This window comes from Strix aluco, chromosome 8 (assembly GCF_031877795.1).
Source record: "Strix aluco isolate bStrAlu1 chromosome 8, bStrAlu1.hap1, whole genome shotgun sequence".
Taxonomy (NCBI): domain Eukaryota; kingdom Metazoa; phylum Chordata; class Aves; order Strigiformes; family Strigidae; genus Strix; species Strix aluco.
The window spans coordinates 11174339-11199522 of NC_133938.1; the positions used below are offsets into that span (position 1 = coordinate 11174339).

The following is a 25184-nucleotide window of genomic DNA, read 5'->3' on the forward strand; positions in this document are numbered from 1 at the left end:
GTAACAAGAAAAAGTTAATTGGGGCCCTCACGTTACAGAGGGGAAAAAAGTCTCAGAGTCATACACCGAGTACAGTATTTATTTAAGACATTCAAACATGCAAGTGGAAATACATGCAACAAAAGCCACTTGGCAGGATGACTGCTGTTAACATTCTACATAGCACCTTCAAAGTAAAATTGCTTCCCTACTGATCTGCAGTAAGAACCGTATTCAAAGTCACCCGTGTTTGATTAGAATAATAAAAAGCCAACAGGGATTTCATTTCCCTTAGAAGAAAACATCCAGTCTAGTAAAGAATCCTAACTGAGCTGTAATGGCTTTCTCCACTGAGGTAAATTCAGCAGAAATTAGGAAACACTTTACTGAGGAACAGAAGTTCTTTAAATTTTATATAATGATTACAAAAAGCGATAAACAGGTTTGTTCCCATTTGGCTGCATGCTGTGAGGCCCAGGGCAGGAAATACTTGAGGAGGCATTATGCTTGAGATTAATATATAGTTTTACTATAGGCCTACTCTAAATGCTAAAAAAATTTAATTCTTTAATTTTTGAACTATTTGAATACAGAGGATTATTGTTCTAATTCTATGTTTGTTATTGCTAGGGGAAAAAAAAGAGTGTTCTTTATTTCACTTGCAGTCAGTTAAGCTTTCTTTATCTGGCAGCAAATGAGGAGTCATGCCTATGACTGTCTCTGAATGGCATCAACAGATCTGAAAGAGTTCCTTTGTTTTAAATCTGAGAGGCCTTTAGAAACTCTGCCTTGCTACTCCATCTGCACAAAGGCAAATGAGCATTATTTCTATTTTATAGGTAGAGAAAACCAAAACAAAGTGTTAACATTTCTAAGGCCACAGAAGGTATCACCATCGGAGCACCGGTAGGTACTAACACCTCCTGCCCTTTGTACTCAGATGGCCAGATAATTAAGAGACTGAAACAAAATAAAACCGTTGTTAAGAGTTCCAGTCCTGCTCAGCAGTGTATCAGCACTCAGTAAATTCCCTGCCAGAGAGTAACAAAGACACATGGCAAGTGGGAAAACAGAGGCACAGGAAAGGCAAGTGACTTGCCCAGTGCTACCAGTGGGTCAGCAGTAGAACAGGAGACAGAACCAGCTCTCCCAAGTACAACGAGGCAGCAGTCAAAAATGTGACATTAAAATGGACAGGGCCCTCTGACAGGTCACTGCTCTTACTGATTTTGTGACCTTCCAGAACTCAAACTGGAAATCTTTGGTAAAGAGACACTAGGCAAATTTAGGGGAAAAGCAGGATGTTTTTCTACAAGACTTGCTAAAAAGTTCTTGAGGCTTTTGTGATAGAACGATCAGCGCTATTGTCAGAGCTGAAACCTATCCATGCGACAAGCAGAGAGAACTGCCCTGAAGGCCTGCTCCAGGGTATGCATTTACTCTCCTCAAATCTACAGGCAAAAAGTTGATGGCTGAGCAGCTGCTTAGTCTTAGAATGCTTTCATGCCTTCACCCTTTTTTTTTTTCTCCCCTCATGGTAATAACTAAAGCTTTCAAAACTCTCTCACAGGCAGTAAACCCCAAGTATTGCCCTAGCCTGATAATGACATGCTTGGAACTTGATTTAGACTCCCCCACTCTTTATCTAATCCCCAAAAGATTTGATGCTTCCAGGAGCAACTTTGCAGTCATTGTTATAAATCCACAAACTTTGACATGGAAGCTACACTATCTCCAGAAAGGAGGTCAATTAGAATACATTGTAAGTAAACCTACTCAGGAAGGAAGGTTTTATTTGAACAGGTTTTTCTGACAAATTGTGGCAACAATTATTTTGTGGAAAGGCATGCAGAGGAGCATGTTACTCTTATTTTCTAGTAGTTAATAGGGGTCATTGAAAGGGTAATGGGGGTGTCCAGCATCTCTTGCTACTAGTTTTCCATCCACCTGTGAAGTAAAGAGACAGACTTGAGTCAGGAAGATAAAAATTCATTCTTACTCCCAGTTTCAAATCCTGCATGGTTTAGATTTCTAAATCTTCATATCCCAAACATCTGGGAGGATGTCTTTCAGCTTAAACAAGAGCTGTTCCCTCTACTCATGAGTCCTCTTAGCACTTCTTGAAAGAAAAATTCTAAAATTAATTTAAAAAAAGAGATTTCTGTAGCCTAGAGCAAGGGTCTTTCAAGCTGCTGAGGCTTGAAGAATTAGATTAAGAATAGTTAAAAGCCTTTTGCCTTGTAGCTGTTATTGAGTAAGTGTTGTAACATGCACACGTCAAAACACTTTACTGGAGTCGGAGCTTTTGCCCATGTTTCCATTATAGAGAGTTGCTCGGCTGCCAATTTTGCAGATGGATAAGATGAAACACACTGAGTAACTTGTTCAGGGTCATATACTGAAGCATTAATAGTGTCACTGAACTCCTTCAGAGCACTTTTTGTTTCAGAACATTTCCACAGAAGACCAGCTTCTTCAGCTCTAACATAGGAATACTGAAACCGATATTCGCAGATAATGAAACAGAAGCTCAGGCTGGCCCAAAAGCAGACGTGGCCATGCAGAAGTCTCAATTCCTACATTGCACCTCTAAGCATTCAGATGCACAAGTTGCACTTCTGGTTGCACCAAGTCCATTGTAACACCCCTGACTTCAAGGAACCAAGGTAAAACCTTGCTCCTCATCTGTAACATTTGCGGAAATTTAGGTGCAACATTGGCAAAGAGATACACACCTCCCTGGGTGACAGACTAGCATAATTCAGCTAAAACTTATACTAAGTGACTAATGACTGAATAAAAGTTATGTTAGAGCAATAATTGACTTTTATGCATATGTATAAAAATCACATTTATATAAATGTGGTGTTAGAGGTCACTCAAAATCTTACGGGGCAGAGATAATCACAGGGACTTTCAAACCAAGTATCCACTAGCAAGTCCTTCTGTTGGCTTTCAGTATAAAACCTGCATTTCAAAGCAACAACTGGAATCCCTAGTAATGAATTGTTTACAGTGACTACTGAAGTGTAAAATTAGTCACTTGGGGGCACTACAGAGCAGAAAACTAAGATGTTAAGGTTTAACATTTGACTGATGCTCAGATTAAAATAAAACTGAAATGAAGCTGTCAGCTGAAGGCAATCCTTAAAACTGTGGACAGAAGTACCACAGTATCTTCAGGTTTCCTCATATTCTATTTGAAAGGCAACAACTTCCTCATGTTCCTAGAATTCATATTCCTCTTTTTTTCCCCCCCAGTTTGTTCCCCCTGCATATTTCGTATACAGAACAGCTCTTCAGGTAAGCACTCTTCTTTGCAGCATGCCAAGACAGCAACTGCCAGAAGCAATGTTTCACATAGCTGATTCCAGCCTACCCCAGGAATTTGAGAGGAGGGGGCTAAAATCAGCAGTGAACAGACTGCAGGTCAACAGTAGCGAACGATAAAAATAGACAGATCATCATATGTACAACACAATCAATCACTCCTCCTCTTCTGGCCTGCTACTCATTCAAGTTTCACTTAAGTATACTTCTTGGCCAATGATGTGTTTCTAAAAGTTTAGATTTCAAGCTGGTGCAAGGTGATTTCCAACCTCTATCCAGACAATGAACTGTTAGAGTATAAAGCAACTTAAATTGTCTCATGCAATGTAAGAGCCTCTCCTCGTGCTTTAAACAAAACACAATGTGGAGAAGAGTGGCACAACTATAAGAACTTGTGGTTATATATCAGTGAAGTAAAGCAAGGAAAAACTGTCTCGTCAGTTATGACAGGAGCTCTGATATCACTGCCATATCACACTTTGAAATCCAGACACTATAAGTTAGATTTACAGAGGAGATAGGCATGAAAGGTTAGAGAGGAATTTCAATTCACAGTTGACGAGAATTCTTTCTGATAAGCCCAGAAGGGATGGGCAGGAGACAAAAGGTTCCACTAAAGATCTCAGCTACAGAGTCGTGTTTTAATTCTCTCATCTTGCTTCTTCCCGTCTTGTTACCTGACATGGCAATATCTTTGAAGCCCAGCTGCATCACGTTCACTCTTTTTCTATTTGGATGAGCTAGACTTTGAACTCTATTTCATCTCACCTTTGTGAATCACTGTGATCTGATCAGGTCTCCTGGGTAACAAAAGCACACGAATTATCCCCAGCTCCTCCAAGCCAGGCTATCTTCTAATGTATTTTGCAGTTTCATTAACAAAACAACGTTGTTTGCAGCATGAATAGCAAAACACTTGAAACACACCTGTCAGCAGCAGGTGTGCTTGTCACTACCACACTCACACAGATCACCAGCTAAACCTGCAGTTTGGTGTACAGACTCCTGATCCATAAACAAAGATAATTTTGGTTGCAGGGATGGGGGTTTATATTTACGCACGCATACTGAAGCAACTATACAGTTAAAAGCATGGCCTTGAAGCTCTTGTAAAGCCCCAGCATGATAACAGTGAAAGCTGTAACAAATATCTACCCTTGATACAAGATAGTCATTCACCACACATTCACAGCTTCTCTAACTCGGACTAGTCACTGATATGCTCTCAAGTAATCAAAAAAACCTCAATGATAAATCCTGGAGAAAAGCTTTCCCCAAGTAATCCGATAGCCAGTAGCCACTGACTACTGAAGAGTAATTTATAGGCAGACAAACTGCTGGAGAGGCAAAGGTAGGCTTGACAGCTTCCAAGTTTGCAGACACCTACTGTATCTATGCAGTGTACTGTATGAAAGAGAAGGGATAAATCACTTCAGACTCATTACAGCATAGTTGCCATATGTTGGCTGGTGACACACCACAGAATGGCAACAGCTCTCTGTTGTATAGTCAAAAGCAGGACAGTAAGAAATGAGGAATACTATAAAGACAGGAGACAACAAGGCATTGACTTTTTTTTTTTTTTTTTTTTGCAGTGAGTGGAAAGGAACAAGGTTAGGTCCTTTAATATAAGAAAAGAAAGGCCAAGAGGACTTCAGCACTTTGAAGGGACTGATTTCTCTAAGAACAGACTGGCATTTGATAGCACATGAGGTAAGGTTTCATGTGACAGAGTAAACTACTGATGCTAAAAGATGCTGTGGATAATGGATTTGGGAAGAAAAATACAACAGCCTAAGCCGAACTCGTTACAGTGGAGGAAGGTGCTCAAAGGGGGGACATCCAGTGGAGGGGAGCAGATAAATTCCCTCATGTGACTTCCACAATGGATGTGGAGAACTAACAACACCGTGAGTCTTCACTGTTCTTAGAGATTTATGGTATAAAGTAGACAGGGACAGTTGGAACAAGGAGTACTTCTGGAGGAATGGCATGGACCTTAGCCCACTTGTACATAAGAACAAATCAGCAGGAGTTTGGTGAGATTTGAAATAAGATGGGACTTTGGCTTCAAGGCCCATGGACAGTAATGAGAACTCTAGAGTGCCATCACTGGCCAAAACAGAGGAGAGAAGTTTTCAAAAAGCTACCTTTTTTGTACCCAGCTTTCGAAAAATTCTTTCACCTTAGATACCCTAAAAAGATGAAGTGTTCTTACGAGTAATGCCCAAGCTGTGGTGACAGGCACATAATGAAAACTAATAGAAACACGAGAAATTTACCGTAACCATTGGCACAATGTAGCGCCAGTTTTTATTCAGGCTTCCAATGTGGCTCATCTCCTCTTCTGTGAGGCTGAAATCAAACACCTGAGAACAAAAGCAAGAAGCTTTATTCAAGAACCACAAGTTTTTCATATTTATTTGATATTGAGTTTTGCCTCTTGGTTTTGTTTCCTTTGTAAGTCACAACCATCCCCTTGTGCTGTGAATTTCTCCAGAGATCAACAAGCAATAGAGCTGACTTAAAAGGCAAAAAGGTTCCACTTCTCAATAACCCAGGACAGAATGGAACAGCAGCAGTGATCTGAAACATTGCTGACTATTTCAGTGTTTAATTTCAGATGACAGTGCAACAACACAGCTGTAACTGAGGTAAACACACATGCACACACACAAGAGTGGAATAATTTATTAAGCTGTAGTTACATATTTCTTTTGTAATTTCAAAAAGAAAACCTATGTGCTATATTAGAGTTGCAAGGTCCTAATATTAAAACCCAAGTAAATTAAGTGTAATGCAACCTGTAATATTTCAAACACCTTCAGAAGCTGCAACTTTGCTAAGTCTGAGCCTCAAACAGAGGGATTTCTATGCAACTCTGATCAACGGAATTTATGCATCTGTAAAAATCTTGGCTACAGACAGCATTAGCTTGTCTTCTGTTTATAAATATGAAGTTGCAATTAAACTAATTGTATAACAAACACCAAAACAAAGGCTTAAAGCCTGAGGTGTTCATACACTTGCCAACTCTAAGCTTACACTAATACTGCATAGAACTCTTCCACAAAGACAAAAAGCAGTGTGACTGTTCCTCCAAGTACGTGCTGCCTATTCAGTCAAATATTCTGTTCCCATGTAGATCTAAACCTCAAGTAACTGCAGAGTGTACTGAGTTTCTTGACATTTCTAGCAGCATACTACATGGCAGAACTCGGTTTCGCAGAAGTAACTTACAGAAACAAGTCTTAGCTTAAAACACATAACCAGCCCATCTGTATGATTAAGGGCTGAAAAACAGTGATTCAGACACTTCCCTCCAAATTACTGGAAGTCAGAGTGATTGAATCACACTAATCCTATTCCTTCAGCATCATTACAAGACAGTTTGCTGCAAAAATAGTCACCAGCCCTCACTTGCAGGGTAGAACAACTGCTATTCATAAATAAGAACACTGAACATCATTAGGAGACTCCCTTGTTCAAGAAATTTGTATTTCAGATAAATTTCAGTAAAGATATTTAACTTTTACAAAGTACATTCTTTACTTTTTGATAACAAGACTGTGCACATGCACACTCACACACTTAGTTGCTTAAAACATATCAAGTTTGTTTTCTAAAAATCTTTACCCTCCCTTCTAAGCATGTGCATACATTGATGAATAAGTACGAACCAAGTGCCTCAGCTTGTTGTTCTGCAAGTAGTAGGACAGTGTATTACTCACAGGAAAGGCCATTGCTGAAACTCCTTTCCTCCATTTAAACTCACCTGGAGATTCTGCTGAATGCGAGCAGGAGTGACACTCTTGGGAATGACAACCACTTTGCGCTGCACTTGCCATCTGTTAAGAGGAGGAGGAGAGAGATTTTCTGTGCGTGCAGCCCAAGAACCGCAATATTGATTTTGGTTGAATAATATTCTGTGGCATCAGAGATGCCACTTACACTTCTATGTGAAATAAAAATACTCAGAAGAGGGCTGACTGTATTGTGTTAGAACCCAGTATGTCCAAGCTCAAGCAAAACAGTAGCCACTGGACTAATCAATGAGAGGAAGATGTTCATGCCTTTGAACAAGCAAGCAAGTTTCAGGTGCTTTAAGCTAGAAACCCGAGAAACAGTCAGGAAAAAAAAAATGTACTTGAGCATTTTATGCAACTTCTAACATGACAACCACCAAGAAAGTAGAAGAAAACCCAAATCCCTCAGGTGCCTGTCCAGTGGTTTGAGTACGAAGTCTTGAACATGTTCAGCTGGCAGGGTAATTTGCTGCTGCTCAAGACTGTACTAGTGATAACTGATAGATACAGAGCCAGACAAAAACAATGAGGACAGAAATCCAGTTTTACTTTACAAGGTGCTGATCATATTCTGGATATCACTCAATCATCTTGTTTCCCAGTATCCAGCAGCTGGCTTTTGCTATATAAAAACAAAACAGCAAACGGTTCTTCAGTGTGAAGAAGGAAGGTCCCTTCCTCAGCCCCTCTTCCTGGGAGCCCATCTGAATGCAGTAGCAAGAGCTCAAGGGTTCAAGCAACCGACCCTCTGCAAATTCAGTAGGCAGCACTCAAACGTGGTGCACTGCTGCCTTAATTGTCCTACTGCTGTTCCCTGGAGGAAAAGGTAGTGAAGTGCCCCAGGCATGGATCCAGGCCCTGAATAGACCACTCAGATCTAGTCCATCCAGCTGCCCTAAGCCAGGACCAACTCTACCAACTCTGTAAGACAAGCACCAAATGGGGTTTGCTTTTGGCACTCTGATTTTAACTCCCACTGACGGGGTCGGGGGGAGACATCTACTTTAAGTAGATTCCTTCTAGCTTGCATGTTTTGCTTTAAGGCCAGGTCCCAAATGCCACCCTCTCTCACAATTGTTTTGTACCTGAGAATGATCTGTGCAGGTGACTTGCTGTATTTTTCTGCCAGTTTTTTGATCCCAGGTTCTTCTAGAAGCACAGGCTCATCCGGGTGTTTCCAGGTGCGATCTGGAGAACCAAGGGGACTGTAGGCAGTGACAACCAGTCCTTGTTTCTGGCAGTGAGCTATCAGCTCGTTCTGAGCTAGGTAAGGATGGCATTCTACCTATTAAAATGACCCACAATGAGTGCCTAGAGAACAGATACCAACACAAAACTCTAAACAAACAGGAAGTCAAAAGCACAGTAGAACCAAACATATCACAGGTCATTACAGATTCTGGAAAACCTTATGAGGTTAAGGTTTAAGTTAAAGAGAATGAAAGTGTCTGGTAGGCTAAGCTAAGTTTACAGGAAAAGGAGAATAGATTGTCTAAGTTTCAAGTGCTGGATTTTCTCCATGTACCAAACAGATCATCCAACAAGCAAGGAAGCTCTCTATAGAAGGGATTCAAGTCACTCCCTCACAGTCTGTCTTATAGAGTATAATGATCCTCACAGGGAAGATGAACTTTTCCACAGAGCTGTTTAATTAAGCAGGCATAAGAGGCCACAGAATATGGATAGAGGCCTCCTCCCCAACAAATTACTTTGCCTGGAAAGACTGCCTCTGTGTGCCTACTCCAGCAGAGCCAGCTGTATTCTTCCCTGTACAACAGAAGCTGCACCCCTTTTGCTAAACACGTAGCATTCATTTGCAAATTCTTCACTCCTATGGACACACAGGAAAGGTATTCATCCTCTCCTTAATTCATCTTACCTGGAGCACAGCTGGTTTGACAGTAGCCACACTTAGCACATCATCGATCTGACGCCTGTTGAAGTTTGACAGCCCAATGGCTTTTACAAGACCTTTTTCTACCAGCTTCTCCATAGCCTTCCAGGTATCCTTGTAATCAGTGTAATCATAACGCATTGTGTTATCAGGATTCTTTGGGAAGAGATTGTCCCCTCGCCTAGAGCATCAAACGTAAAGTATAAGTACATATACCACATTATTTATATTACGTGAGTTCTTCACTAAAAGAAACTTTCCTCAAAGTATTTGCAAAAGCTTAGACGTAGTTTGGAGGGCAGAGTACAAACTGAGCAAATTTGTCTGTTGAATTCCATTATGCTGACTTAATCTCTAAGAAATCATTTCACATACAGTCTTTCCTACATAAACTCGTTATACAGTACTTTAAACTACTTACCTATATGGTAGTGACTACACAGAACTGATAAGCCACCGTATACACAGCAGCAGCTCTTTGCACACTTTGATCCCAGCAAAACAGCTGATTCAGAGAGCAGCAACTCAGAAGGCAACTTCAGTTTTTCAATTTGTTTTTGAGGGAGGACTAAAACTCTTCATGGTCTGTTTGGAGCTGCTACCAAAGGGATCTTGGTTCAAGAGCTATCTAGGAGAGACTGCATTCAAAGTCTGCTGGCTTTCCCACTCCCTCTGGATTCTGTAGCAGTGTTAGCACTCGATACAAGTGCAGATTCTCGCAGAGGTCTTAGCACGTACATGTTTATCCTGGTTAAACCTGACAATGTTGACCGTAGGTCGGGTGTGTTTCCAGTTAGTCATACCAACACATTTAAAAAGTAAAATTAAAAACAAAACCAATGAAACACAAAGAACCTGGTTATGCCAGGTGACACCACCATAGCCAAAGGGCTGTGACTGCTCTCTGAGCAGTACATGCTTGAAGGGATGGCAGCAATCCCTCTGGAAGAGTGCTGCTTCAGAACCACTGCAGGACTCGGCTCGCTCAGATCTCAGACTGTAGCTCTAGCTAAGCAGTGAATGGTGCAAGAAATGGCAGTAGCTGGGGACAAGGGGAGATGGGTCTTGTTCAAGTCCTTCATAGATCTGGAACCAAAAACAAGTCTGAAAACCTGAGCTCCCAACTCAGCAAAGCAGCCTCATATGTCAAGAGTAAATATATTGAGAGATTAATTTCCAAGACCTAAAGGCACAGTGATTTTCATCCAGAAGTCCATTTTAATTTCTGTGTAAATAAGTCTTTTGCTTAGCTTCCCAATACAGTAGGTATTATAGTTAACCATGCATTAAAAGTTGAAGTAGAGCTAATGCAAAACTGTAGAGTGAATAGTTCCCCATGAGAAAACATAAAACTGCTTTATTAGAACATCAGTTTTGTCAAGTTTCCACATCATCAAGCCCATTTAAATATTAGTAATATCTAAATATACATCATTATTTGTGTTATGTGTTAATATCAAAGCAATGTTTAATGGGTTTTTTTCAATCAACTGGAAAACAAACCTGTTTCACAATAGGGGGAATTTTTAAAAGTTCTTCCTCCAAATCAGCTCTAGTTGAAAACACTTCCTCATTCTGTTATGCTGAGGAATATATTTATACTTTAAGTGTCCTTCCTATTACCGTTAGTGTTGTATGCTTTGCAAAACTCAGTTTGTATGACTAGAAGGGGAAAAAAATGTTCTCAAGTTTGCAGAACAGACAGAAACCCCTTAAGCTGACAGGGTTTCCCCTGTTGAGTGAAGTCTCCATGCAAACATCTGCTCAGATTTATTCCCCCCCTGCCTTTTTACTAATTGTAGGGGTAGAGGGGTGGAACTGCTTCCACATCTACAAGAAAATAAAGCAAGCAATTCTGCTTCTGATGGGGTTGTAGGGTACGTGCATTTAGCGTTTAACTGGAGAACTTTCTCATCTCATATTTACTCAGATCGTAGAATTAAAGTGTCATAAGAAGTGACTTTCATTCCCTCCTCATACAGACACCACCATGATACCGCATGTGCTTGGCCACTCCAGTAGAGTTAATAACTATTAGTGAAAAGTGCTGTTATCTTTACAAAGCACTTAATTCCCATTTTACAGATAAGTAAAACTAAGGCACAAAGCAGTGACAGGATTTCCTCAAGGTTACCATGTAAGTCAACAGCAGAACCGAGAATAGCTGTCACACTTCCCCAATGCCTAGACAAAGACACTAGACTCTTTTAAACTTCTAATATATTTTAAACTCGACAAAGATTTTACCTCACAACAAGCCAAATTTTCAGCTAGTGTAAGATGGCAAGCTTCAGTATAGAAACCTGTCCCATAAAGCTTTACTACTTTTTCCCAGTTAGACTACTTTCAGTTACCTAACTCTGGTACCCATGCCAAACTGTCAGAAGTTTAGTGATCCTAATTTCATTACCTAGTTGTTCCCACTATTACAAAATTTAGGTAATTGCGTAAAGATTTTAAATGAAGACTTAACGCACATTTTCCAGCCTCATCATTCCTAAATAATGAGAACAACTGTCTCTCTTCTATTTACAATACTGTTACACAAAACCAGAAATTTTGTCTCCTCTACAGTATGTTTACAGACATGCTACAAATCTAACAGTAAACAAATTCTCGCCCAACTGTAATTCAAAGAAGAATGAAATTTGAACAATTGTTTCTGTGAATGGACCAAATATGAGTAAGTGTACAGGTTATGGGTAGAAAAGAGTGTCTATATGACAGTTCGTAGCTCTATACTATTACTCACACTGAAAAACATCTTGCAGGCAGTATACACAGGAGGAAATTCACAGCCCAGAAAGAAGCTCCTCAGGACATAACACCAGCCACTTATGTAAAACTGGGGTTTCTGCTTTCTGTGCCCTTTCCAGGTAAAACTTACTCAAAGGCATGAGGCCAGTGCATGAGGTACAGGTCCAGGTAATCCAGTTTCAAATCTCCAAGTGTTTTCCTTAGCGCTGGCTCTACGTCTTCTGGGTGGTGCTTGGTATTCCAGAGCTTTGATGTTACAAACAGGTCCTCCCTTTTAATAACCTTGAAGAAAGGGAGGAGAGCATAATTTACTGGAAGAAGTTCAGAAAGGGAATTGTAACAATTCCCCAACTAGCTCTGAAACTAATAGAACAATTTAAGTTCTTAAAAAAAAAAAAAAGGTAACACATGCAACCTGCAAGCTAAACCTTTCAAAAATATACTGGATGGAGAAGAGCAAGAGAAATACACACTTACAAGTCCTAAAGTATACCAAATACTTAGCAATTTATTAGAAGTTTTGAAAAACAAAACAATCCCCTCCACACACACCCACACTCTTCTCCAAACTTTCTAATTCAAGGCTTAAAGCCACTGCTAAGTGTGATGTGACCAAAAGAAAGATTACTCAGTTTGTTCATATGTAAATTTTGTAATTTCTATTTAACAATTCACATAATCTAGGCACAACCAGCTAGTTTATACTCATCACATGTTATAAACAAAGAATGCTTCTCATGGAAAGAATGTGGGAAAATAAACAGAAGTTTTCCTAAACCTCCTCACTTGAGTTTCTAGGTTCTATGAGGAACACACTAAGAATTGAGCACCCTGTACCCTGTATCGGAAGGGTAAGACGCAGAAATGAAACAAATGGAAAGCTGGTTAACTAAAAAGTATAAAACACAAGAGGGAGATCACGTTTGGCAGGCTGAAGCACAGAACACCATCAGAGGGCATTTCTTACTGACTTACGTAGGAGCAAGTTTCACTCATGTCTATACTTTATAGAAGCTGGAATGATTAATTGCTTAGTTTCTCTCCTCCAGCCATTCAGTTATTTGTGTGCTTCACATATGACTGTTGTATTCAAAGAGAAAGGTGTTTTAAAAATTCTAGTTTTGAGTTAGCTAGCTAATAGGAACCGAAGAAGAGAGTCCTATGCTTCCCTAGATTAATTAGCATACCTAGTAGGAAGGAATCCTTGGGGCAAACTGAAAACAGCTCTCTCAAGCTAATCACATAACAAAGAGATTGCCCTAAAGCCAAGGCAAGAGCAGCAGGAAAGCAGGAACATAAGGACTTTATTTCCAGGAGCTCCAAGGCTGTACAGGCAATCCTTCTGGGCCCTCAGGCCAACAAGGGCAAGGGGATGAATTTAATATTCCACCTCAGGTCATTCATAGAAATGCCTGTCAAATTACTTGATATTTAGGCTATGGGCTAAATAGCCTCTCACTGCAGGCCCTAGAGTCCCAGTTACCAAACCTTCACAGGCAATCAGTTTTTTTTTTTTTAAAAAAAAAGTACTTATTTACTCACTCATATTTGATCTATAACCAAAAAACCCACAGTCACCGAATGCTACCACCACTGCATGCTACTCTAAACCAGCAAACTAGAGTAACTTTTCATAAAAATCACAGCAAATATTTTCCATTTTAACGAGTGATTCTGGGAACCTCCAATTTTTTGAGCAACCAAACTGGGATAGTTTGCAGGGAGGGGGACAGGGAAATGTAAAAAAAGGCATTTTCTGTAGTTTCCATGCAAGTATTCCTGACAATCTTTTCTCCTCCTAACAGCCAGGACAGTTATAGAGGAGAGAAAGCCCTCTTCCATGCCTGCTCCTGATTAATAATGAACAGCTGGGATAGACCAGAAGGAAAAGCCACAAATGTTAACTTTACAGTCTACTTTCAGGTCACAGTTGTAGGTTTTGATACAACATACAGTCAGCATGGTAGTTCCTGTGTTTTTACCTTGTTGGACCCAAGGCATTCCTGGAAAGCCTCACCGACCTCCGCTTCATTGCTGTAAGCTGCTGCGCAATCAATGTGGTAATAACCCACACTTAGGGCATATTTCACTGCTTCTTTCACCTGTAATCAGAAACAGATTATCCAAAGCAATCAGTGAAAAGGGACACACGACTGGAAGAAACAAAATGTTAAGGCCTTAGTGAGGAACACCCCCAAAGCACAGGTCTACATAAGGTCATGAGATTCAAACAGAGTAGGATATGGTCCTCTGTGGCACAGCCTTTAGGAGGGAAAGATAATTGCTAGCAGATGCTCCAAGAGTTACAAGAAAACAGACCATGCACACAGGCCAAGCATGCAAGAACTCATCAAGATAGAATAGGGATTCATTCTTAACTAGAGTTGTCACACTTAAATATAAAACGTGCTTTAAGAAGCAGTTTTCAAATAAATCATGCCTTAGGAAGACAAACTTCTGGAACCAGCAGACCAATCAATCAATCAATGTCAGTCAAGCCTGGAAGATACCTCCTCTCTCCCAGTAAAGGAAAAAAAATTGCCAGAGTTTGGATTTGGTTCAGCTGCTAACACTTAATTTCTAAGATCATGGTATTTTATGGCATATTTTCCCTTCATGTCTCATTCTCGCCGACTGCACAAAAATGGAAGTCACTATATTGCTGAATATTAACCCATGGCCTGTAGGGGATCTCTTGATGGTGCTTGCAACTTTGCATTTTGCCTTCCACATTGCTGGCAATGAAGGTGTTGTCAACAGCAACACGTCCGTTGCAGGAACAAAGAATTACTACAGATTTCAGTGTCATCATTATCTCCTGTCAGGTTGACGAGCATTAAGTAAAATCTATTTCATTTAACTTCCAGTGAACAATAAGCACACGTTCTCTTTTACATCTATCCATCTGAAGTGCTACAGTAAGAGTATATCTTATCTGTTCAGGGATTTCTATACATTGCTCTTCACTGACTTGTCTCTTGAGACTGTGGGAGATAGTAAATTACTCTGTGTATAAGGCTTGATGCAATAGGGCCCTAATGTATTTATAGAGATTATGTCTCTCTTGTCAAGAGATTAGAAAAAAATATGTCCACAAAGGCTACAGAGATATTGATTTCTTTCAACTTAATCAAACTACCCGCATTTTCAATTTTAAAGCTGACAAAATTATTAACACCAATTAAAGATGTATACAGCCCTGCTTCTAGATGCTACAGAAAGAGAAGGGGGAATCAAATGTGAAAAAGATCTCTCTTCTACTGGTGGATTTAATTTGGTTTTCTTGTCAAGAACCGCAGTAAAGGCAGACACAGGAAATTCTGACTGTGTTCTTTGGCATTTTGAAAGGAAAACTGGAATGTAGACCAGTTTCCCTTAGCCAGAATGACAAAGCACTTCTATTACAGCAGTGAAGTAAGCTCTTCCTTTCTCTAGCAAGATGGTATTTACAGTCCTTGTTTCACTTTGATAAAGACATTCCTCACAAGGTCACTACAAAGTCAATGTCGTGGCAATTCTGAAAACACTTGAGACATATTAAAGGCTTTTAAGACTCAATATCCACCCTCCAAAAAGGTAAAGAGTTGTGGAGCTGAGGCAGAAAGGAAAGGAAAAACAGCTGTGTCCTTTGTCTGTATTAATCCCCCAATTCCTCTATCAGGAGAATATTTTTTTTTAATCCAAACGTGCACAAAATTTGCCATAAAATGAAAGTAGGCACCTCTCAGAAAAATAAGGATAAGGCACTCCAAATATGTCTTTTCAAAGCAATAAACAGGAGGCCATATTTCTGTATCAGCATGTTTTGATAAATTTCTAGCACTGAAAAACTGGGACTACTCATTTAAGTTTTGGATTTGGGCAAAATCCGTATTTGTGTAAACTACTCTCAGCCTACTAAGGCATTCCAATGTGAACTGAGAGTTCCTGTTCCACACAAAAGGCAATCAATCCAGAGAAAATGTGCAAAAAAAGCATTTCGGGGGGGGGGGGGGGTAACTAATAACAGATAGATGTAAATTTAAAATTAATACTTCCTTTTAACAGAAAGTTTTGTATTTCTGAGATTATGTTTAGACAGGAACATGCACTTCCTGAGGGGCAGAAAAAAAAAAAGACAACAGAAGCAGTTGGAGATTCATATGCTTCTGGGTATTCAGTGTTGTAAAGTTACAATAGCCACAGGATCCTTCAAACTGACGTATATTCTTTAGTTTAGCCTGTCAATACCACTATGGAAGGAGCAATTACTAAATTACTACAGGCTTGGGGAGGAGTGGCTGGAGACCTATCAGTCAGAGAGGGACCTGGGGGTGTTGATTGACAGCTGGCTGAACTGGAGCCAGCAGTGTGCCCAGGTGGCCAAGAAGGCCAATGGTATCCTGGCTTGTATCAGAAATAGCGTGGCCAGCAGGGACAGGGAAGGGATCTTACCACTGTACTCGGCACTGGTGAGGCCGCACCTCGATCACTGTGTTCAGTTTTGGGCCCCTCACTACAAAAAGGACATTGAATTACTCGAGCGTGTCCAAAGAAGGGCAACGAAGCTGGTGAAGGGTCTGGAGCACATGTCGTACGAGGAGCGGCTGAGGGAACTGGGGTTGTTTAGTCTGGAGAAGAGGAGGCTGAGGGGAGACCTCATCGCCCTCTACAACTCCCTGAAAGGAGGGTGCAGAGAGCTGGGGATGAGTCTCTTTAACCAAGTAACAAGCAATAGGGCAAGAGGTAACGGCCTCAAGTTGAGCCCAGCAAGGTTTAGACTGGGTATTAGGAAGTATTTCTTTCCAGAACGGGTTGTTGGGCGTTGGAATGGGCTGCCCAGGGAGGTGGTGGAGTCCCCATCCCTGAAGGGGTTGAAGAGTCGGGCTGACATAGCTCTTAGGGATCTGGTGTAGTTGGGAACAGTCAGTGTGAGGTTAATGGTTGGACTGGATGATCTTCAAGGTCTTTTCCAACCTAGATGATTCTGTGATTCTGTAAATTAATTTTACATTAGGCAAGTTGAGTCACGTAGCTTAAGTGTGACTCACCAACCTAGCATCATATAACCACAGAAAGTAGGTGGGAAAGGATCTTGAGACAGCATCTAGTCTATCCTCATGCCCTACAGCATGACCAACTAAGTCTAAACCACTCCTATACACATTTGTCAAAACCCTTCTTGTAAGTGACAGGCAGTCTATTCCAATGCTTAGCTATCTTTATGTTCAAAGCCTTTTAGACATCTAATCAAGATGGCCCTGATGCCACATGCTGTTCCTCACAGACATGAAATCCATAGCTTCACCTTGGTGAGGGCTTCTTGTGCATCTGGAAAGTGCCAGCACGCCTTCTCTCAAATCTCTCTTGACCACGTAACTGTAGGTGCTTCCATCTTTCATCACAACTCACCTTTCCCAAACCTTGCATCACTGTTGATGCTGTCTTGTCAGCTGGTACATACTTTTCTTGAAGTGGTTTGCCCCAAACAAGATATAATATTGCAGCCGAAGCCTTACTCTCCTTCACTGTACAGCAAAGTCCTTGGAACTACAGTCCCATTTATATATCCAGCAAGGGACGTGGCCTTCCCACCCACCCTCTTTTATTTTTGAAGATGGGAGGAACATAATATTGCTAACTATCAGGGGCAGATTGAGAAACAGAATCTGCAAGTCCCAATTCATTATAATATCCATTACTAGATTTCCAGTTCAATTTGCCCATCACAAGGTGACAAACTAACAAGCCATCTTTATACTTCCAAGCAACACAGAGTTCAAGCGACTAGGGAGTCTCTTCTGCACAGCCCCAAGCCATTATGAAGAAGCTATCACTAACAGTTCCAGCAATAATACTTGGAAAGAAAAGGCTCTGACAGCCTCCCCTGCTTCCTGCAAAGTTGTCACATTTCAGCAGTCCAAGTACATCTGCTGACGGGAAACAGGAAAAAAACCAGATCATCTGTCCACATGATATTCAGATGCAATATGACCAGAAGTATTGCTGTATCACAGTTTGTACATCTGTACTAAAATTTGCTGAAAAGGAACTCAGACCACCACATAAGTAATGTCCACTTACGAGAGCTGATGTTCCCTAAAATAAAGGGTTTTGCCTCCTACCCTTCAGATGTTGAGTTCTGAAGGGTATATATTCCCTTAATATATACCAGCAGCAGTGAATTTTTGTGCACGTAACCAGGATTCTCTATATTGTCTAACAAACTTTCAAGAACTAAAGTCTCCTCCGTAGCTGCAATCCTGTCACAAGACACCCAGTCCGATGGGTTTTCTGAGGTACACATTTCCCCTTCGGCTTCCCTGAAGTTTCACACAGAAATACAACTTCCCTAAGCCCTGTGTCTCTCTTCCCCACAGAACCAGCCTCTGCCACAGCAGTTTAGACTGTTCATCAGTTGGGGATCAATCCTCCAGGTTGAAAGCCTGGCCCAGCTGAAAGAAGAGAACAAAGCATTAAAGGATTACAGATAATCAAGTTCCAATATTAAAAAACAGATGCTACTGATATTCTTGATGCTCCTGTCTGAATGGACTTCTCTTTGAACTCATTCATGCTGCCAGTTCATAAGCTTCTGTACTGTGTTCCCTTCCATTCAATAGTCCTCCATCTTGTTCCTATGGTAACATAATAAAACAAATTTCTCTTCTAGCATTTGATCATGTAAGACGGAAAACATACTATTATTTTATAGGATCTAAATCCTATAGTCTTCCAACATGGGTTTGGATTCAGTAATTCTCCCCATTCTTACCATCTAGGAGACCAGGGCTGCAATGATGCCTTTGTAGTGGACTGCTAAGATCTGGCTACAAGGTCAAGGCTTGTTTAGGATCAGGAATGGTAACAGTGATACTAAAGAAGTTACTCAAGAGAGTAAGGCCAAGACTGAAAAGCAGCTTGGCAAGGAAAATAATTATGATCTCCAAAATATTTGCCTGAAATAATTTAAAAGCCATCCACTTCCACTCTTGCTTCTAATGCAGCCCTTGCAAAGAAGTGCTTTTGATAAATAGCCTCTATTTAGGAAACAGCTAGATTAAATATAATCAATGATAATTCTTCTGCTTCTCTATGTTTTAAGCCCTTAGTCTTCAATTCATAATTACAATTATTCAATTATTCTCCCTGAACTACATCATGTCCTTTTAAGGGTAAATCTTTTGGATGCTCTGCCAAATTGCTGCTATGCTTCTGAACTTTCAAGAGTGATAAACAGGAATTTATTTATTCCATAGGAATAGCAGCAACTTCTGTAACTCTAGCCATTTTCACTGCACTTTCTAGATTTTGCCTTCAGTACATTCTAAGAATAAGTCTTTGAAGATAGTAGATATTTTTAAAAAGTGACTCCCAATGACTTCCATGGGACCCCAGAGAAGCTAGCTGCATCCCGTGTTGGGTTCAGCTGCTAGAAGTACTGCTTACTATGGCAAAATCCATCTGAATTAGGTTTAAATTATGCACAAGCAGGATATTTCCCAGTTCTTTTATAAGACTGCACTTTCCTCAGAACCATTAGTGCACAAAATAAACAATGCATTCATATTATGTTTGTTTAGTTTCAGGCATTTGTTTTAGACAATGCACATTTAACTGCTTTGAGTGCACAGAAATTAATCCATTAAGTTCCTGCATGTTAATAAACTTAATTCAGCTGTCAGTTGATGTTTTAAGTGACAGAGCTGAACATTCATCCTTGTCATCATTTAAGAGGTTGACTGAGCTCTCACACCAACTCAGCTTCCACATTAGCACAGTTTCTATTCCCAACAGATCAACTGTCCTGACAGTTGTTTGGACAGGAAGTCCAACAATAAAATGGCTCTGAATAGATATAATTTTTATAGCTTTTTTTCCCACCATTTCCTCTAGCTGGCATGAGAGAATAGCACAATGGGTCATCCTGAGAAGGGTTCTAACTTTCTCTCTCAGTCATGAGTAAAATGTCATCCAGTGTACTCAAAAAAACATCAAGAAGCTAACTCAAGAGTAGCAGCATTTACTGCACAGACATACAATGGTACATAGAATCCAAAAGGCATTAAAACAATACCAAGAATTCCACCAAGCAAGAGGACACACCTGCTGGGCATTGCACATACTTGCTGTGAAAAGCAATCTCTGCCCTCCCAGAAATGTATCTTTTTAGGTAAATGAAACAGAAAGGAAAAGACAGACAAGGGGAAGTATTACAATAGTAGGCACAGCCCATAGCACACCAACATTCCCACAGACAGTTAGTTTGTAGTAACACAGAATTGTTTCCAAGAGTGGTGTTTGCCAATTCATTGCATTTAGAAGCAGAGTGAATGCCTAACGACACATTAGTCTTCTTAGCCTAAAATCAGGATGACCTAAGCAAGCTCTTTTTCTGCTAAACATGGGCTGACCGCTGGAATAGGACTTAGGACAGGAACAACTTGAGTTCTTGCCTCCCAAAATAATGCTTTCATGAGGCATCAGCCCAAGCCAGAGGGATGTCTGGTCAAACTGGCAGTCTGAGGATTTACCAGTGGAAGAGTCAGGCACCATACCATGGCTACAGCATTTTCTGTGTCTCACCCCACTCATTGGTCTCTTTCTGGATTCACCTCCCAGAGCACCACCGCCTGAGGCCTGGGTTAAGTCTTAAGGGATCTTCTGCTGCTTCTTTTGTGCCTTAAGGCCTTAGTCATGCAAATACATACACACATTGCACTAACTTCAGTGGACCCAAGACTAAAACCATTCAAGCAAAGGATCCAGGCCTCACATCTGGGATCTTCAAAAAAGGTGCTCAAAACACAAATACTAGTTGAGAGCACAATATTATATTGTTCTCTACTTACTTGGCCACGATCACTTTTCCAAGTTCCCAGTCCTACGAGAGGCATCTTCTGCCCTGTGTGAAGTGCAACGAAGTCACATGCTGCAGACATTTTTGCCTAAAGAAGAACAAACCGAGTTTTGCAGCAATTCAGTAAGTTGCAACAATTTACCTTCTCCATGCAAAAATAAATAAAATCATAGAGGTTCTCATGATGCTAGAATAAAGATGAAGCAGGCTCTTTACAGTTTTTACTGATATAAAAGAGATTAATAGCTACCCTGGAGAGACTAGAAAAGGACCCCTTTTTCTCCTCTTTCTTCTTATTCTCTTTTCTCCTTTACAATGCACAAGTTTTAAGATTTCTCAGAGTTGAGAAGTACAAAAGGAAGCATTCTGCAATAGCATACAACTAATAGAGAAGCTCAGGTGAAAACATGATTTTTTTAAAAAAAAAATCAGCAGCAAGCATGGAGGAGGCAGAAGGGAGCAAGAGATGTTTGTCTGTCCTTAGTATACAGTAATTCCATAGGACTTCTGCACAAAGTCTTTCTCTTTTACCAATTCACTACCAGCTGGCTCAGGAACCAAGCTCTAATTACCACTGCAGTTGGGGATAAACACATTTTGTCAGAATAACCATTTTGTCAGGATAAAAACATCTTGTCAGCTGGTGCAGGTTAAGGTTTGAAGACCTGAGACAGGCAGAGTTTTGATTAGAAGTGAATGGTAAAGGCACTAAAGGCATTTATGAAGGCATAGCCCAGAAAAACAACAAATAAAATTAAAAAAATGCTCCAAAGAGCATCACTGCTGGAGGATCAGTCCCATCTTTTTATGCCAGATATGCGCTTTGTCACCCTTGAATCCCAATTTTCACCAACTTCGAGATGAACTACAGCTCATTATGAAGGCCACCTGGTATTGCGAAGAAAACCAGAAACATCTGCAACAAGCGTAATTGTTTATGAATTGTTATATACCTGCAACAGGCAAATGCTACCAAATGAGAAGACTACTTTTTTTTTTAAACACTAAAAAACCCCCCTCTGACATGAAGTCAGGACTAGCAAACAGGACAAAATGGAGGCACTTTCAAAGGTGGACACTAGGAAATAACACCTCAGTGCACAGAATACATAAAACTGCTGCATATATAAATTTTTATTTTTCTTTAATCTTTCTGACATAGATCTAGAAATAGCTGTGTAAAGTGAGCTAAAATGCAGTAGGCCCTTACATATTTATGTGTTTTGAATCCCAAAATAACTTTGTCTTCCTGCTCATTCAGAAAGGGACGCTATCTTTTTAAAGAGCTGAAAGATTCCTTGCTCCCATACTGCCAAAATCTGCATGTGGGCTCTGATGGAAATTCGAGATGAAGAGCACAACTCTTCCATAAGATGCATTTCAAGCACAAACAGAATGCAATAGCCAGCATTGCTATTATAGAAAGTATCACACACCTGATTTAGCACAAATTCACAGAGGAGTAGCGTTCTTCTGTTACCAAAGGGAGAATGAAAAAAGATTATGCAAAGTCAGTTGGCACTTTGAGCCTGGGCTTCTCTCTCATGATTAGCACTGTGATATCCAAGCATTTTCCTTGTGAAATTCAACAGAACAAAGGTCCAGCAGGATCCTCCATTACCTGTTGCTGGCTTTATAGCTGCTGCAAACAGCAATCTGCTCAAAGCAGTAAAGCTTTTTATCAAAAAGGAAGGTTTTACAGTGTGTCCCAACATCCTCAATCTACATTTCTGGTCAAACTGTTAAAAAGAAACCACATTCAGGATGAGCTCCAAAGCTGGCTAGCTGATTTCAGCAGAAGCTGAGGAAGTTACTTCCCAAGCTCAGCTGTGTCCAAACTCATTAATGTTATTTGTTTTTAACAAAACCAAGAGTGGAAGCATGCAATGTTGTTTGAATGGCTGACTATGTAGGAGGAATGGATGTTTTCAAAGCAGAGCATTCACACGGCATACCATCACAAAATAGCTCTGCCTACTCCATGTTGTTATAATTTTCCTCAGATAATTAAGTCAGAGCTGATGGACGTGTTCACACAGAAAGTTTGTATTTTCAATTTCTTGCTTAGCTGATCAAGCTGTATTTTTGTAGATTTACAGCAGACACCAAAGAGCACACTTGTTTTAGAGACACATAACAGTGTAGTCGGAGCGACCCTGACCTGAAGGCCATTGCACACCGAGGAGCTGGTGATCCATGTAACAGTCAACCCGAGTAGGTCCAGGCTTGTCTTGTGCTGTGCTTCATGTACAGCACAGCCCTCGGGCCTGAGCTGTGGGACACACAACCCATGGCTGAAGGATAAGCTCAGCAGCTAATTGTTACCAGGGGGTCTGCAGGCAGCTCCCACTTGGTACCTGCGATTATGCCACCCTATGTGTCCTTGCCTTTACCTAAAAAAGCAGGAAGTTCTCATGCGAGCATCCTTTGACAGTAGAAATGATGAATAGAGTTGTTTTCTTGTAAGAAAATCCCTAATAGCTCAAGTGACTGAAACAGGGTAACCCTTTCGATGGACAGGGTCTGCCCAACATGCTGCGTGTGAATCGGAGGAGGTCTGTTCAATGCTCCACAGCTTGGGGCTCCCAGCACCTGAAGAGATGTGAGATTATCAACACCACCCTCTTTCTTTATAGGGTTAGCTCTGACAAGTCCCATTCGAGATGATACTTCAGAGTCTGAGTCCCCTTCTTATCAGGACTGCAACAGACCAGCACCTCCTGGTGCAAAACAGCAGTTAAACACAGACTAACGGCTCTGAACTTGCACCGAGATGTATTAAGTCCAGATGTTAGTGCTTAGGCAACCATCAGTGAACCAAACTGTGGGTATACATCTATTTTTTGGGGTAGGGAGTCAGAGGAGGAAGAATGACAATGACAAGGAGTATTCTCTTCTATTCTGAACCTGCATAGCAATTTCATAGTCAGCAACATGCAAGTAGGTGATTTTTATGTGAATTTAGTTGCCTAAGTAAAGGTATCTTCTTACACCACACAATACAACTAAAGACTTACAGCCTTTTAATTCACACTGCCCTGTAACACGAATATGCCACAATCATATGCTTTACACAAGCATGTTACACAACCATCTTAGATGCAACACTTCAGCCCAGAAGACAAGGTACACATTTAATCAATAACTAGCATCAGCACATTTTCTAAGAACCATCTTGCTTCATGTAACACTGTTGTATATTAACATTACAAAGAGAGCAGAACTACAGCCTCTGGAAGAATGGAAACATGCCAGAATTAGAAACACTGGAAGAAAACACACTAATTAATACTTTCCACTCAGATTCCTCCTGTAATAAGGGGATGCAAGAGAACTTGAGTGTCTGCTAGCCATGATTATTTAGTTCATTAAAAACCTGGAAGCCTCTTTTTAGATGGGCAAAGACAAAAATATAGACGCTAATTCTGGACAAGTAAGATGTGGTTTTGGCTTAACAATACTCACCTCTCCGACTGCCACATTTGCAAAAGAGAGTAACGCTCAGAGCAATGCAAAGGCAATGTAAGCAGCCTGGCTAGGAGGGTGCATTAACCGTCGGAGAGGTGTAAACTACAGCTATGCATGAGCCCACAGCTACGACTCGCTTCTAATGCGAAGCAAGAAGCCTTCCACCAGTCAAATACACCTAAACCTGCACTAAATTACTATGTATGGTTTGCAGATAGGAACATATGGAAAATACGGAATCGCTCTTGCCCCACAAACGGGCCAAACCCTCCGGAGGCGCCAAACCCGCCCCGGCGCGGCGTCGCGCCCACCTCCCCCTTATCGGGGCGGCCAGTCCCGCGGCGGGAGGCGACGGGAGGCGACGGGCCGCCTCCCGCAGCCCACGGCCGCACTCACCCGCACGCCGCCGAGCGCCCACCGCCCGCCTCCGCCTCCTTCCGCTTCCGGGCGGGAGCTGCCGCCGGCGGGACCGGCCCCCGCGGAACGCGCGCGGCGTGGCACAGCCCACTGCCGCCTCCGTGCGCCGCCCGCGGAAGAGCGCGAGGTACTGTCTGCCGGGGAAAACAAGAGAAGATAAATAAGATAAAATCAAAATTTAAAAAAAAAAAAAAACAAATCCCGGGTCCTTAGGCCCGTCCCCGCGGCGGAGGGCAGCCCGGGCTCTCCCGTTCCCAGCCAGCGCTTAGAGGACAAATCTGCTGGAGCGCACCACAGCGAGGGAAACTACCCCTGCAAACCTAACAGAGAAAGGCTGCACAGAGGGCACGCAATTACAGAAAAAGCTCTGTCTGCTATTTGCCTTGAGGCTGTTTTTACTGGTAGGAAGGCAGAATTTCTCCAGTTTTAACTGCAGCCCGAAATAATAGGAATCCAGGGGAGGTCTAAAACCAGTCACACTCGCTTTGCTTCAGCTTTTGTGCTAAAAGGTGCATAAAGAAATGGAACTTCCTAAGAGGAGTCGGGCTCCTCTCTGCAGGTACACAAGAATGCGTTTCCTTATTTGTGCAAGATTGAAAGTAAGATTACAGCAGACTGATTTTAACAGTGATTACTTCTGGGTAGGTACAATCTTGCTCTTGTAGTCAAGGATACAGCCTCTAACAGGAGCAGA

General features: G+C 41.2%; 1 protein-coding gene across 3 annotated transcripts; it reads right to left on the reverse strand.

Annotated features, from left to right (window-relative positions):
• Nucleotides 1-61: 61 nt before the first annotated feature.
• AKR1A1 (aldo-keto reductase family 1 member A1) lies at nt 62-24607 on the reverse strand. Of its 3 annotated transcripts, none has more exons than XM_074832153.1 (9): nt 24470-24607; nt 20598-20693; nt 13749-13868; nt 11897-12048; nt 8995-9190; nt 8201-8400; nt 7085-7157; nt 5592-5678; nt 62-1926 (listed from the first exon to the last, which is right to left on the reverse strand). In XM_074832153.1, exons 2-9 carry the CDS (start codon nt 20685-20687, stop codon nt 1861-1863), a joined length of 984 nt encoding a protein of 327 aa, XP_074688254.1. In that variant the 5' UTR covers nt 20688-20693; nt 24470-24607; the 3' UTR covers nt 62-1860. The 3 variants fall into 3 exon arrangements, with proteins under 3 accessions (XP_074688254.1, XP_074688253.1, XP_074688252.1); XM_074832152.1 differs by lacking the exon at nt 24470-24607 and adding an exon at nt 22767-22944; XM_074832151.1 differs by lacking the exon at nt 24470-24607 and adding an exon at nt 22042-22059.
• Between the last annotated feature and the right edge of the window lie 577 nt (nt 24608-25184).

Coding starts and splice junctions, on each gene's coding strand:
- AKR1A1 (XM_074832153.1), bottom strand. CDS start 20,687: ATGTCTGCAGCATGTGACTTCGTTGCACTTCACACAGGGCAGAAGATG. Junction 13,869..20,597: donor GGAAAAGTGATCGTGGCCAA/GTAAGTAGAGAA, acceptor TTCTGATTACAG/GTGAAAGAAGCAGTGAAATA. Junction 5,679..7,084: donor GCATTCAGCAGAATCTCCAG/GTGAGTTTAAAT, acceptor TTTTGTTCTCAG/GTGTTTGATTTCAGCCTCAC.